This window comes from Macaca fascicularis, chromosome 9 (assembly GCF_037993035.2).
Source record: "Macaca fascicularis isolate 582-1 chromosome 9, T2T-MFA8v1.1".
NCBI lineage: Eukaryota > Metazoa > Chordata > Mammalia > Primates > Cercopithecidae > Macaca > Macaca fascicularis.
Genome location: NC_088383.1, coordinates 84,934,324 through 84,950,063, shown reverse-complemented (window position 1 = coordinate 84,950,063; position 15,740 = coordinate 84,934,324). Strand labels below are relative to the sequence as shown.

Below are 15,740 nucleotides of genomic sequence, written 5' to 3'. Positions count from 1 at the left end.
TTATCATGTCACCAGACACTAAATTCAAGGAATATGGTAGGGTCCTTACCTTGAAGAAGGTGACCAGCTATCTTCAATTTCTTTGAAGCAGCGATCAGAAGGAAGTAATGAAAAAAATTAAGCACTGTAATGACTTTCTAAGGTGGTGACTTTTGCATTAACTCTAGCAATCACTAAAAAGTGACTATATTTTCACAAATTGAAGAAGTTTTAATATGGTCCTATTAATGTCCTATATAATGGGGTCCTATATAATGGGGTTGCAAGTCATAAACGTATTGTTGCATGCATTCTTTGTACTGAGAACTAAACTAGCCCCTTCAGAAGTGAAAATATCAAGGAGAACAGTAAAACCCACTTGAAAAGATGGGCCATACAAGACTAGAGACGACTCAAAAACACAGGTTGACAGTACAAATTGTATAATTTGAACTATGAGACAATTTGAAGGCAAGGCACAGTTATGAGGTTATATAAAGCTAATGTGTTAAATTTGGTTCTAAAGACAATGGGCTAACATAAAGGAGAGGTTCATGATGAAATATTATCCTAGCATCTGTGTACAAGATGGACTAACGTCAGGAGAAGCACAATATTAATACTAACACTAATAATATCAAACACAGACCACTACTACTAGGTGTCAAGGCTGATATAAGCATTTACATATATATATATAACCTGTTAAATCCTCATAGTCATGTTTGAAGGCCAACACTGTTATTTCATTCAACAGATGAGGAAACTGAATCACTTAAATAATGTCTGATTTTTACAGGAAGTGTCCTGCATAGTAACCTCCATGCAGGTAAATATAAGCCAAGTACATTTCATTTTCAAAGCAGGAGTTGATCATCCAAAGAAGTCAAGAATACTCATGCTGCTATGTGATATTTCTTATTGTTTTTAAATGTTTTTGTTGTGGAACACTTCAAACATATACAAAAGTAGAAAGAATAGTACACTGATGGAACCCCTTCCATTCACATACCTAATCTAGATTCATCTACTATACCTTCACTCACTTCCTGTGCCCCTCCCTCATTATTTTGGAATAAATCACATATTTTACATCATTTCATCATCACTAAATTGTTAGGCATGTATCTCTAAAAGATAAAGACATATTTTTCCTTCTAAACATGACCACAATTCCAGCATGATACTTTAGAATTTACAATGATTGCTTAGTATCAAACATCACTCAGTGGTTGAAGTTCTAATAATATATCTTACTTTAATACTTGTTGAAACTTGCAATGTGCTAGCATTAGGTACTTTGACATATATCATTTCATTTAAATTACTGCTACTTGAATTGCCTTTTCCCCACGTTCATTCCTACTAACTGGAACGACTCTGTCTCTTCAAGAGGATTCAGAGCCTCCGCAGCGGGCTGCTGTCGGCCTCCCTCCCGGCCTCCTGCTCCTCAGCGCGGTCCCCAGCCCTGTACTCGGCGGGAGGAGGCTCAGGCCCGGCGCCGCCTTCCGCTGGGATCTGTTCCCAGGCCCAGGGACGCCGGCCCCACCCCAGTTGCCTAGGTGACGAGGGGCCGCTTCTCTCGGCCGGCCGAGATCGCGGCGATGTCGCAGGGGACGACTCCCTGGGGGCCGACCCCAGCAGGGCCGACCCCGGCGGGAACAACGCCCGAATCGGAGGTACGCCGCCCCTTTCCCTTCCCGGTCCCAGTGCCGCTACCAGAGACCTCCGAGCTCTCATTCCCCGTCCGCGGAGTCAGCGGCCGAGCCAAATCCGGTCTCTGAAAAGGCGCCGCACGTCCGGCCCCGGCTGGTGAGCGGCCCGGGAGGGCGGCGGGGCTGGGAGCTGCGCTGGGGTCCCGGACACCCTCTGCTGCCCGGCGCCCCCCAGCCGTCCCCGGCCCGCCGTGCACGGTGCCAGCGGGTCTAAATGTATGAATTCTTCCATTGGACGTCTCTTGCCCAAACGCTCTCATAACCACGCGCTTCTACCGCAGGTTTTGTTTTTTGTTTTGGGGGGTTTTGTTTTGTTTTGTTTTGTTTTTTGTTTTTTGTTTTAATTCTAAGTAAAATAAGTGATCTCAGATTTTTAAATGGGCCAGTCTCTTTTTGAAATTGCTACTAATTCTGTAATGATTACAGTTGCGATTGCTCAAAAGATGTCATGAAATAATAGCTGTTTACTGGTGATGGACTGATTAATATTAGAAGGTTGGTGTTTCCATTATTTTGCCATTTTTTCTAAACAAATAAATAGAGGTCAAAGGACACTGGCTGGAAAATCTTCTCTCGTTATGGCTTTAGTTGCTCATCAACTTGACTTTAAGGAATGTTACTTAATCTCCTTGGACACCAGTGGCCTCCTGTGTGACAAAAGGTTGATCTTTAGGCCCCTCCCGTCACCAACTCTCCATAATAAATGGGTTTTAAGTAACTTTACTCATAAACTTAATATCCTGAGATTTTAAGAACACGTCTGCCGTGCCAGATATTACAAACAAAACATGTTTAAATCTTTGCACACAGAGTCTATTATTATTGTTCCTGGGAAGTTGTTTTTCTTCCATCAAGGCTCTAAAGGTGAATAATCATGTCTTAATTAACATTGCTTGTCTTCATTATTCGTTGTTCTAAACAACATTCTTTGTGCAGAAGATAAGTGTTAGCTACAATTTTATAATGAGGAAACACAGAGAGCCAATAATTCCATGCCTTGCTCAGAGATATGTAAGCTGTTCCCAGCCGAGATTCCTACCAAAATCAAATGCAGACCGCTAAGGCATGTGGACTCTCATATGAGCCTTTTGAAATTAGCAGACATTAAAGTACATTTTAATGTGATAAACTGGTTACTAAGCCTATTACTCCCTTGTGATCGCTAATGTAAGTAATACAGTTTCAAAAGTAGCACAGGAAATTTTCCAATTAAATTGTGTTATTTAAATATATACCAAGCTTAAGACAATGCGCAATTGTCAGTGTACACATACACATGCTCACCCATGTAGATCATGTCCTTTCCAAAAAGACTGATCATTTGGGGTCTTAATGAATCTGGACTTTAAAAAGTACATAATTTTTTAAAAGATGTAAAGAAGTGCTATGCTTCGGGAGAAAAGACATCATTTGATAATGGTTGAGTCAGATGAATGAGCTAGTTACAGGCCTTACATGATTATCTACCGTCTTAGGATTGTCAGCTCGCACATTTGTCAACTTCTTGGAGGGGCAGGTATTCTCATGACATGCAATTCAGGATGTGCTCAATCACTTAGTAACAAACAGAAGAAATCAAGTTGAAACAGAGACTCAATTAGCAGTGCTCATTTACTAAGATAACACACTAATTCGCTGCTTGGTGGAAACTCCATTTTCCATTTTAATGAAAGCAGAGTTCCTGTAGTTCATGGGGAATATAGTTGATCCACAGAGCTGTGTCATTCGTTAAAACAAGTCCTGCCTGCCACCCATTTGTGCTGGTTGGGGGTGTCGTATGTTAGCTAGAAAAGATGGCAAGATTCTCTCTTGTGGTCTGTTCCCAAGGCCACCACTTTTTAGTTAAATACTGAAAGGTTCTTCTCAGATCAGATTATTTACAGTGTTGATCCCCCAACAGCTAATCACTTATGGTGTCATTTCTAATAAATTCTGTATCCAAAATGACTTAGCCAATAGCCCATGTAGTCGACTGAGCCAAACAGTACTGAATTAGTTCCTTTCTTGCCAAGTGCATCAGAAAGAAAGCATAAGCTTTCAGTAGTCCCATGTTTCCCATTTGTTGTTTGTGGCCAATATCTAGAATAGAAGTAATTATCGCAATCACATAGTAGGCGCTCAGTAAATTATGACTAATTAAAATCATGGATGGTCTGAGGCATGCTAGGAAAGGTGGTTATCATAGATTAAAATCTACTCTATGAGTTACTGTGAACAAGCAGATATGAGGTGCAGATCCAGAGAACTAATTTTTTCTGTGGCATTGAATAAGTCCTGCTTGCCAGCCTTCTGAATTCAACATCCCGAGTTCTTTAGTAATACTGGAGGAAATGCCTCCCTTTACATGGTAAAACTAAACTTTTGGCAGATATCTGTATGAGTGCATAACAGAAAAAAATGACAAAAATCTGAAAATAAATGTTTGTTACGAATAGACCTGTAAGTGAAAGGAGTTTATAAATGTGCACTTGGAATTCAGTGATCAATCTTGTATTAATAAATTGTTCATATACTGACTTTCTTAATATCTTCAAAAATATCTAGGGAATAGACTCATAAGTAGTATACTTACAAGGAATATACTTCAACTTACATCAGAGACCTAAAAGAAAACACAAATGATTATTTCCCAATTGCTTCTTCTGAATAGTGTCTCTTGAAGTATGACCACATCACCCAATAGGTGACAATTAATGCATTCACGGCTTTATCAGGATAGGACACTTACATAATTTTGAGGGGAAAGATGATGTAACCTGTCTAGGAGATCATCAACATGTCCTGGAGCAGGCCATAGACAACTCTGTCTACACTGGGTGCTCCCTAAAGACTTTAGAAAACAGACCCCACTCCATCATTACAGAGAAAACTCAGGGCTCAATTGAGCAGCAAAAGTATCAGTTTCCTGCAACATCAGTGTGTCATTCAAGAAGTACTTATTGAAATTATGAATAATTCAATGTAAGTGAACACATTGTGATCACATCGTACAGATCAACCTATGCAGGCTATGGGGAAAATGCCAAAAACGTCACTTAAAATATTGTTGAGAAAACAGTACTAATGGAACTCAAAATGTGAGTACATGGTAGTTGTATTTATCAGACACTTAGAACCTGTAGCAAATTCTGGCTGCAGCATGGAGATATTGACGAACACTTAGGCTTGTCATTCTAACTGTCGATCTTTGGGTTTACTGTCTTATTTAAGAAGTCCGGCTCCTCCTCTTCCTTTTGTCTTCCTCCCTAGATGGCACAAATCATCTTCAAAATTTTTCTAATATTTAAAGTTGTATTTTACTATGAATTTGGTCTTTAGCAAGTCTAGAATATTTTTATATTTGAAATGAGGATCTAATTTTATTTCCTTCTAGAATTGAATTACCGATTATGTCAGCTTCATTTACTAAATTATTCTGTCTCTTCCTATTGAGAATAGACTGACTGTTGCTATCACATTATACATATATATGAATGGACAAAATAGGCAGCAGAAGAGAATAGCAAATCCCAAAATATGGGTGTATATTATATATATAATTTTATATATTATATATAAATATAATTACATTATATATAAATTTTATATACTATATATAACATAATTATATATTACATATACATTTTACATATATAAGTATAATTATAAATTATATATTTTATTATATACATTTTTATTTTAAAAAAATTTATATATGCATACATATACACATGGTTATCTATATAAAATAAATTTTTGGATCCTCTATGCTTTTCCACTCACATGTTTGTCCATTAATATGTCAATATCATGTCGTTTTATATTCATCTTTAAAATCTATTTTGGAAAGTTCACTCTATTTTTTTTGACAAGTATGTCTTCTTCCATAGGAACTAAAAAGTTATTTTGTAAAGTTCCAGAATAATCTCATTGGGGCTTGAGATTGTCATTACATTACATTTATAATGTAGGAAGGACTTAGTTCTTTGAATTTGAAAGTTTTTAATAAATCTCTTTTATCAAGTCTTGTTCTTGAACTTTTGATAGTTTTATAATTTATATAGATACTCTACCTTTCTCATTATATTTATAACCAAGTATAATTCAATCAAGATTTTACCATTTCTGTTTCTAATTAGCCTCTTATATAGGAGAAAACTGACTTTTATATATTTATGTTATATAGAACCATCTTGCCAAATTTTTTATTAGCAATAACTTTTTTGTTAGTACAACATCAGCTTTCTTAGGTATGCAACCTTGTAATCTTCAAATAAGGATTTTTAAATTTCCTCATTTCTGCTATTTAAGTTACATATTTAGTTTTCTTATTGTATTAGCTAGAACATCTATAGTGTATTGAATTACAATAATGTTAGCATCCATAACCTTTTTTTAGTTCCTTGTTTTCGTAAGAAGGACTTAGGATTTCACTATTCAATATGATGCTTGCAATATGATTTTGCCAAATAGTCTTTTTCATGTTTAGCATTTTTTTCTTTTCATATTTTACTGGGAGTTTTGCTGCTGAGTCTTAGTAAGTGCAAGTTTATTATATATTTAAATAATCATAAAATTTGCACTACTTAATTTGACATAAAAATTATATTAGACCTGTTAATGATGATCCATCCTTGGATCTCTAAAATTAATCTTATTTGGTCATAGGTATATCTTGTAATTGTTTTAGTACATTTTAAGATTTGATTTTCTAAGATGTATTTTAATTATAATTTTTGCATCTGCATTGATATGTGATTTTGGTTTATAATTTCCTTTTTTGTTAGTTCAGGGTTTTGTGTGTAGACTATGCTGGCCTCTTAAAAATGAACTCTCTACAGTCTGTAAATATTAGGCTAACATAGAATTTATGTGTTCTTTGATTAATAAGTAAAACTACAAGTGTAAAACCACAAGTGTAAAACCATCTGGGCATGGTGACTTTTTAGAAAGCAGACTTCCAGTTTAGTTCATCTTTGATCAGATCAATTTTGTCATCTACCCCTGATCAATTTTGAGTACTTACATTTTCCCAGGAAACCACCCACTTTCTTAAAATTTTCTAATATATTGCCCCTGAATGTGACAAAATTTATATTATGTTTTAGTCACATTTGTCAAAAATTTGCCCATTTTATTAACTATTCTAAGGAATCAGCTCTTGCTTTTACTTATTCTTCTTTTACTTTTTTTTAATTGTTTTTTAAAATACTAGCTTTTTAGCTTCATAGCAGGACTATGGTAAGGTGAATGAGGCACTCTCCTTGAGCACGGAATTGAAGGAAGTACCAAAATACTCAGTAATCAAGATAAGTTGTATTTTAATGCAATACTTTAAAACATCAAACCTAATGCCCCAGAAAAATCCCTGGTGGATTAAATTTTTCAATAAAGATCAGATCTGTATTACTGACTTTTCCTTTCACTTCAGCTCCAGTATGGCTTAGCACAGCACTGCTCCTGCTCCTTGGTTCATTTACTTTCAGGCTTGAAAACAACAACAACAACAACAACAACAAAAACACCTTCCAAGTCTAGAATTTGCAGACCAGTCTATGTCCTCTGTGACTAGGAAACTTCTCCTTAGTAATCCTTGGTGAAATCTGTTATCTTTCTTTTGATGAATACTTATTAAGAATCTTTTTGATATAAAGCACCACCAGTGATGGATACAAAGATGTCCCTAAAAGTTTACATTCTAGAAAGAAAAAATATATACAAATGTGAAAAGTTTAGTTGACATTAGAGAGGGGCAAAAATTAGAGAAAAACATTATCTGGCAGATAGTATCAGGCTTATAGTTTTATTGCTCTTGGAATAACTCCTAAAATCCACCAGGTGGTGGAGTAAAATGAATTAACAGTGCCATTTAACTTACATATTTTCCTAGTTGGAGATGTAATTTTACAGAGAAAGCCACAATTACATAGCACATATTTTAGCTTATTTATGAATTTTCTATTATATCTTTAATTTTTACAAAGCAGAATGTATGTGTTGAAAGATTAAACATTTTTAGCCATCTGATATCTTTCTCATGCAAGGCACTGTATAAACAAACAAGAAAGCAGTCTGGTTTAAAATAGGTCCAGGAATATAATTTAAAACAAAAGAAAAAACCCAGAGGCAAACTCCCCTAAAAGATGATTATATGAAGCCTGCAAATTTTAGTAAAGGAATGAGGCTCTAATATTAGGCACCTTAGCTAGAATTAGTACTGTCCAAAAGGTTAAGATTATTGGATTCTCTTTCATATAGTTCTTGTGTGACCTACTTTTCTCCTATCCAGAGATTTTTCAAATCAGATAAATTGATCTGAATGTCTGTATAATTCACTTTTCATGTATATCTTTATTCATTATTAATATGACAGTAATCTTGTGTGTATTAAAACACATAAAAATTATATTTAATATGAATTCAAATTTAGGTTCAAATGACTTGCCTTGAGTCATAAAATTAATCAGTAGTCAAACTATCATGAGATCTGGAGTTCCTCTAAGTCCTGCTTTTCATCATGCTCCACTATCTAACAATGTCATCAGATGATGAAGATGAATTTAGACAGTCAGTTAGCAACCTATGTTGACATATCAAGAACTGTGGAATTCTAAAAAGAAATGAAAGATTGAATGACTGTCCCTGAGGAATTTACAATCTAATGGGATTGACACCATGGGAATAATTATACTTTACCACTAATAAAAATGTGTATAACCAAAATCATTTAAACAAATATATAGCCATATATTATAGATCAAAACAGTATCCTCAACAAAAACTGGGTGCATTTAATTCAATGTGTAAGTATCTGAGTACCTACTAGATGCAGCATACTAAAATACTTTTTCCTTAATGAGTTTATAATCTAATTATATGACCTAGTTTAGATTAATTGACCCACCCTAGCTTACAAAAAAAGTGGCTAATAATGTAGCATATTTTATTTCTAAATTAGATTTTCAAAGATAAAAACATAGCACAATAACCTAACATTAAATTACAAATATTAAGCCAATTACCATTATCAATAAGTGGTAGGTTTGATATTTTTCCACTCTTGAAAAAGAAAAAGAATTTGGTATGTTATCTGGTAAACTACAGCAAGGCAGTTTTTTTGTTTTTTTGTGTTTTTTTTGCTGCCCTTATCTATCAGAATTCAGTCGCATGGAACACTCAATAACTATTTGTTGAACTGAGAAACATTTGCCCTCTTTCCCCACAAAGTCTCATAATTTTTTATTTTTGTGTAGCTGCTGCTGTCTTGCCTCTATTTCCCAATCTCTTCTTCCATCTCCCCTTCACAGCTCTTCTCTACATGCCCTGGCTTTGAGCAGTCTCATCCATTGTCACCGTTGCAGTTGACTCCTAAACCAACGTCTGTAAACTTGACCTTTATGACTCCAGCCTTTCTAACTAAACTCTAAACATTTCTTTCTCGCTATTGGTATTCCACCTTAAACTCAGCCACTGAAATCAACTCACCATCTTGCTATTTAAAAATTAGCATCATCTTCCAACACTCTATTTCTAGCATATAAAAAGGATTGGCTGAGCGCGGTGGCTCACACCTATAATCCCAACGCTTTGGGAGGCTGAGGCGGGCGGATCACGAGTTCAGGAGATCGAGACCATCCTGGCTAACGCGGTGAAACCCCGTCTCTACTAAAAATACAAAAAAATTAGGCACACGTGGTGGCGGGCGCCTGTAGTCCCAGCTACTCGGGAGGCTGAGACAGGAGAATGGTGTGAACCCGGGAGGTGGAGCTTGCAGTGAGCTGAGATCCGGCCACTGCACTCCAGCCTGGGCGACAGAGCGAGACTCGGTCTCAAAAAAAAAAAAAAAAAGTTGACATGTACAGTTATGCAGGTTGTGCTCTGAACAAAAGCACTTGGCTGAGGGGTGAATGGGGTCTAAAACTACACTCTATTCACAGGCAATACACTTGGACACAGGGCTGTGTCAGCCTTAGGGAAATCTTTTTAGCACTTCCTCCACCCAAAGAGGATACCTTTGTCTAAGGCACATAAAGGTGGCGTATGTATTATTAGTATCACCACCATTTTCTCCAACTCACCTATTTCAGAAACTCAGAATCTCCATTCTTTCTCCCCTCTTTTAGGCCCCCATAATATGACTACATTCACCACTTTCTTTTTCATCCACACTGCCAAGGAGATCAGAGCAGTGCAATGCTTCATCCCTGCACTGTTTAAATGACCTCTTTGTTTAACTCTTCCTCTGCTCCTGTCTTTCCTTCACCCTCCAGTAGATTACCCTTCCTTAAAGCACAGTTTTGTCTTGTCATTTACCTGCTCAGAACCTTCATGGTTCTGAGCGCTACTAGCTGTGTTACCAGAAACAAACTTCTCAGACTACCATTGTTCAACCAGCCAGGGTCTAAAATATCTATGATGCCTTCACAATGTCCTGTACTTTGTGAGCACTCGTTGAATCATTAAATTTAAGATCGCCCACCATACCTTTCCAATGCCCACTTCCACCTAAGTCCAACTAGTCCTCCTCATGTAACCTAGGTAATATTGTGAGTTGCTGATATTTACAGAACTCATTCCTAACTATCCTATCTTCATAACCTCGGTGTTGCTGGTTCATTCACATGGGGCATTAGCTGGCCACACCCAACCCTCCAAAGCCTATTCCTGGAACTCCTCTCTGTGGAGTTTGCTTGTCTTTTGCCTATACTTGTCCTTTCTTTTAGACTGAATGCTGCATTTATTATGGCTTACTTGTGTTCTTTTCTTCTTTTAACATCAACCTAGGCTTGTTTCTCTCACTAGATGTTAAGCTTCTTGAGGTTAGCACATCTTTCTTGTTTATATTTGCCTCCTCATAAGCCCTAGATTCAATGAAGAATGTGCAGATAATAAATATTTGTTGAATTGGAAACCATCGCCCAGTTGTACATATGCCCCAAAGACAGATTGACTGTTAGCCATTTGACTTTTCAGGTAAAAGGTACCATTGCATAATATGGAAAAGAAAAAATGTCATCTCGAAGGTTGTTGTTTTTAAATGTTTGTCCTGACAGCAACTAGACCATAAGAAGAACCAATTTTGATATTATTCGGTTTAATATATGAATGTACGATTGCAATAACTCACTCTGCATTGTGTTTTGGTAGAGAGACACTGAATTCCAGGAGCATGAAAAGATTCTATCTCCAGATTTTCTTTCAGCTGAACAAATCACTGATTTGTTAACGGAGGACATCGATGGAGTTCAAGAGTAAGCACTTCACTATTACAATCATATGTAGAACAGTTCGAGTTTTGCATCTGTAAACCATTGTGATTACGTATTTAAGATTTCTTCAAAATATTTGTTATGATATTATGCGCTGAAATATATCTGGACTCTGAAACACAAAAATTCTCAAATAACTGACTTTTTGCACTACTCAACAGTCTCCTTTATAAAGAAAATGTATTGCAAACCAGCTTACTAATACTTACTAATACCAAGAGCAGAGGTTTGTTGATAAAAGCAAGCTCTAGCATATGCCATCTTGTTTTCTCTTTCATTCATAAAACTGTCAGTATGCACATTAACTTAAAGGATGTTCTCCCTCGTTGTAAGAAAAGTAAGTTGTGTTTTCTGTAATGATAATGGCCAATACACTTTATTTTTTGGAAATCTTGAGTATTTGCCATCCACCTGTGATTTTCATCAGAAGTAATGCTATACTAAGTACTCTGATTGAGTACATGTTACTTAAAAATGTGAATACGATGGAATTTATAGTCATTAATTCCAATATATGTACATCTCACTCTTTAGGCCATTTATTTCTATAGTAGATCATCTATTTAGAACTTTTGTCAGATCTATCCAACAACATAATATCCTAAAAGGTATTTTTAGTAATCACCCATTTAAAAAATGATCCTAATTTAGAATGGAAGCCTAATTGGCCATCATGTGTGGAGAGTGGGGATGATGTCATGCACTAGCATCCTGGTATCAAGTCTCTGCAGGCCAGTCCTTGGGACACAAGCAGGGTGTCGTGGACTATAACGGACAAATAGAAAATGGCTCTGTCAGTGGTTATCACTGACAAATCTTACAAATGTTATAGCATAAAGATGACTTGCTACTGAGAAGGGAATATGACAAATGTCCTGGCTGGAAGAAAAATCCGAGAAGGGAAGGTTTATCAAGAACGGGTGAATAATACTGACAGGGCTTTTCCCGAACTCTCAGCTCCAGCGCTGGCAACCTCTGCTGGAAATTGATGATCTGTGATCAGCCATACCGCTTACTATCTGCATCTCTACAAGCATGAGTGAATTTAAAATTTCACAGATTTTTAAGCAAGTATCTTCTGATGATTTTTACCATTTTTATAGAAATTAAGATTTGTTAGGAATTCTGATTCTTAATGTAAGAATTGATCCATGATACCACTGATCATGTCTTTACGTAAAATGTTGTATTACTTTTCCAGGTAACCCCAAATGTTATTGATCATTGCAATGCAAAACAATAGGTATTTGATACTAGGCAAAATAGCACAATGCAAATAGCACACATTTTATACAGTTCGTAATGTATTTATATTAAATGTCAAGTAAAAGATATTATATTAAATACAATTAATAGTAAATAAAAGATATTGCAAATAAGTGCTTTTTAGAATTATTTCTTCCCACCTTGTAAATTTTGCTATGTATCATACTTTGTGTGATGATTTTTTTTAAATTATAGGCTCTCTTTGTTGTTGAAAATCTAAATTCTGAACATATTTTTAATCTTTAGGGGGTAAGGCCTAGGATACAGTAAATGATACAGAAGGTGTTGCAGAAGTTAGCGGTATAACAACAGCCAGGTTCAATAGCAGGTTGACCTTTTTAGACTGTCTCATTAATGTAGAAATCACCTGAAGTGACCTCAAATTTTAAGACATCATCTTTGGATAAATAACATCAGTATTATGTTAGGAGCCATTTCTTTGTAAAACAATTTTCTTGAGATTTTTTACATGATTTTTATAATAGTAATCCTGAAATATTTGCAATCTGTCACTCACTTTCAATTTAAAATAGCATTATTATAAATGGGGGTTATATGCTTTACAAAATGACAGAAATATAGTTAAAATATCCTATCACCAAGTGACAGAAGTATGTGAAAATCATAGAGTCTACAAAGTTATAAGCCTATTTAAATAAGTTAGAAGAAATCAGCACATTTCCCTACCTCTTAAAATTAAAAATTGCTCTCCATGAAAGCAGCCAACCAAATGAAACATTAAAGTATCATTAAAACATATTTCTGAAATCCACTGTAAACAGTTAAATGTCTGGGTACATCTCTCATGATCCCTTAGCTGCTATCCATCATAAATATTTTAATGTAACCTTGACTTTATTTATAGATCCATCTCAATCTTTTTAAAAAAGAATAAGGACTAAAATGAAAGTAACTATATAAACACAAGAATAACACTGAGACATCTTTAATAACCTTTCGGTAACTGGGCCTCCATGAGCTATTTAGCTCTTGCCTTGAGGCTTATTCCTGCATGTCATATTTAAGAATTAAAATGCACCCCATTGTCCAGAACATGCAAGAATAATGTAATATTTTTACCCAAATTCTCGGTGAGACAAAATAGATAGGTATATCACCCATCATCACTATACCAAACTTCCTAAAACACAGTGAATCATCTTTCTCTTTCCCTACATTCTCTCATGTTACAGCTGTAGCCATCTCTCCCCTCTCCCCTGTTCCAGCTCCCCTTATTCCCAGAGAAAAAGTTTACGTATTTGCCAGTAAAATACTGGAAACTGTGCATTCAAACCGTAGCAGTATCTTGCTCCAAATGTCTCCCTACATAATCTTTGGAGTGAAATGACTGAGCAAAGAATGGAAATGATAAATCCTTAGCCCTGTGGTTCAAGTTAAAAGGGAAGAGACAAATGGTATTAGGGAAAGTGGTGGAGAGAGTGTCGGGGACAGCAAAAGTGAAGAAGGTCAAAGAGATTTCACCAAAATATTCTTTGGCAAGTAGTTACTGTCATTCAAACACTGCTAAACATTGAAAAGTAAAAATGAAAAGCAAAGAACATATGCAAATATTCAGAGCAAATACTTAATTAAAAATACATAGTGTGCAGATGGCAGATGATGAGTACACTTAGAAGGAAAACTAACTGCTAGAAACAGAAGAAAATGTTAGGTTGAAGCTAATAATTAAAAAGGGCATCAGTTTCACAAAACAAGAGACCAAAAACTAAAAAACATGGTAAAATATATAGAGAAGTAGCTTTTAGAACTAAGGCAAGAAACTAAGGCTAAGAGTAAAACCAATGTAGAACTTACCTTGCTGAAAATCAAGTCAGTAACATGAAAGACAAATTTAAGAAAACTTACATAAAGTGTAGATTAAAGCAATTATTTGAAGAAGTTAGAATATACATTCAATATAGTCAATCAGAAAAAAAAATCTACACTTCATAAAAGCTTTGATTTTAATATTTTAGTAGAATAAAACTTCATGTATTGCCTTTTTGTGGGATAAATTTAAAGCAAGTCACCTAAAGAGGAAAATAACAGGCCTCAGACTTTTCCCTAGCAAGGTTAGTCTGCAAAAAACAGTGGTGCAACAAGTAACCAAAATTTAGGAAGTCAAAAGAGTATGATTGCAAAATAAAATACTAATTTTGTCTGATGTTTAGTTATAGGGGCAACAAGACATTGCAATATTTAGAACAACTCAGAAAATACAGTATTCCTGTGGTCTTATTAAAAAATTTACTTCATAACCCAGCTGAAAGATAAATTGTGAATTTTAAACAACAAAACTGCCAATGAGAAATTGTGATATAAGAAGCCTGGTAGTAAGTACGGGTCATTTAAAATTAAAATAAAATCCAATATGATAATAATAGACTGAAATAGTTATTCTAGAACTTGTCAACAAAAATAGTCAAGCACATGAGAAAAAAAGTAATTGAATTTCCTTTTCTCACCAAAATAAAACCGAATTGAAGCAGATGACCCCTATTTACAGTAATGCTATTTTAAATTGAAAGTGAGTGATTGCAAATACTTCAGGATTAGTGTTACAAAAATCATAAAATCACAAGAAAATTGCTTTAAGAAATGGCTCATAATAAAATGCTTTTAAAAACTTGTATCATAAATCTAAAGGGTTAATATCCCTAAGTATGCAAAAAACTTTTATAAACTTATAAGAAAAAGTAACCAATAGAGGACATTAAAAAGAAATCCAATCTAGTAAATAAGCAAAGAAATACATAAGATTGTAATCTTTGGCCAGGCGTGGTGGCTTACGCCTGTAATCCCAGCACTTTGGGAGGCCTAGGCAGGCAGATCACAAGGTCAGGAGATCAAGACCATCCTGGCTAACATGGTGAAACCCCGTCTCTACTAAAGATACAAAAAAAATTAGCTGGGCATGGTGGCAGGTGCCTGTAGTCCCAGCTACTCAGGAGGCTGAAGCTAAAGAATGGCGTGAACCCGGGAGGCAGAGCTTGCAGTGAGCCGAGATCGCGCCACTGCACTCTGGCCTGGGTGACAGAGTGAGATTCTGTCTCCAAAAAAAAGAAAAAAGTAATCTTTTCTATTAGATTAGATTAGTAAATTATGGACAAAATCCAAACTAGATTGGAGTATAGAGAAGTGGACTTTTTCTGTGTGGTCTTGATGAAAGACCTATTTGGCACTGCCTTTCTGGAGGGAGGGTTAGCAGCATATCTCACCATGGCCAATATAATCCAGCAGTCCCAATTTTAGGAGTTTATTGCAAAAGATAATTGGAGTTTTGGAAAGATCTTAATTGATCATTTCTCTTTACTTTGGATTCTTAACCAATGGAGGACATCAAAGCCAATTTGGGAATACATACCTCTGATCTATTATTAACTGTATTTAGACCTCTCTCCTACTGATAAGACTTAAGAATGCATGAAGGCTTCCTACTTCTCCTTCCTTACTGAATACTAATCCTTTTATGTTCATTACAATTTTTTTCCCCGTCTGCAGCTTGTCTTTTCAATGTAGTTAGATTGTCTCT

The 15,740-nt window shown here is 35.6% G+C and overlaps 1 protein-coding gene across 3 annotated transcripts in view; it reads left to right on the top strand.

The window, feature by feature from the left end:
- Positions 1-1,531: 1,531 nt before the first annotated feature.
- Positions 1,532-15,740, top strand: part of CABCOCO1 (ciliary associated calcium binding coiled-coil 1) — a 105,102-nt gene continuing 90,893 nt past the window's right edge. For 2 of the 3 annotated variants that reach the window (XM_015456306.4, XM_045361141.3), the window contains exons 1-2: positions 1,532-1,658; positions 10,821-10,924. In XM_015456306.4, coding sequence (XP_015311792.1) covers positions 1,584-1,658; positions 10,821-10,924 — 179 coding nt within the window. In that variant the 5' untranslated portion in view covers positions 1,532-1,583. The other variant, XM_065521059.2, reaches the window with a different exon arrangement.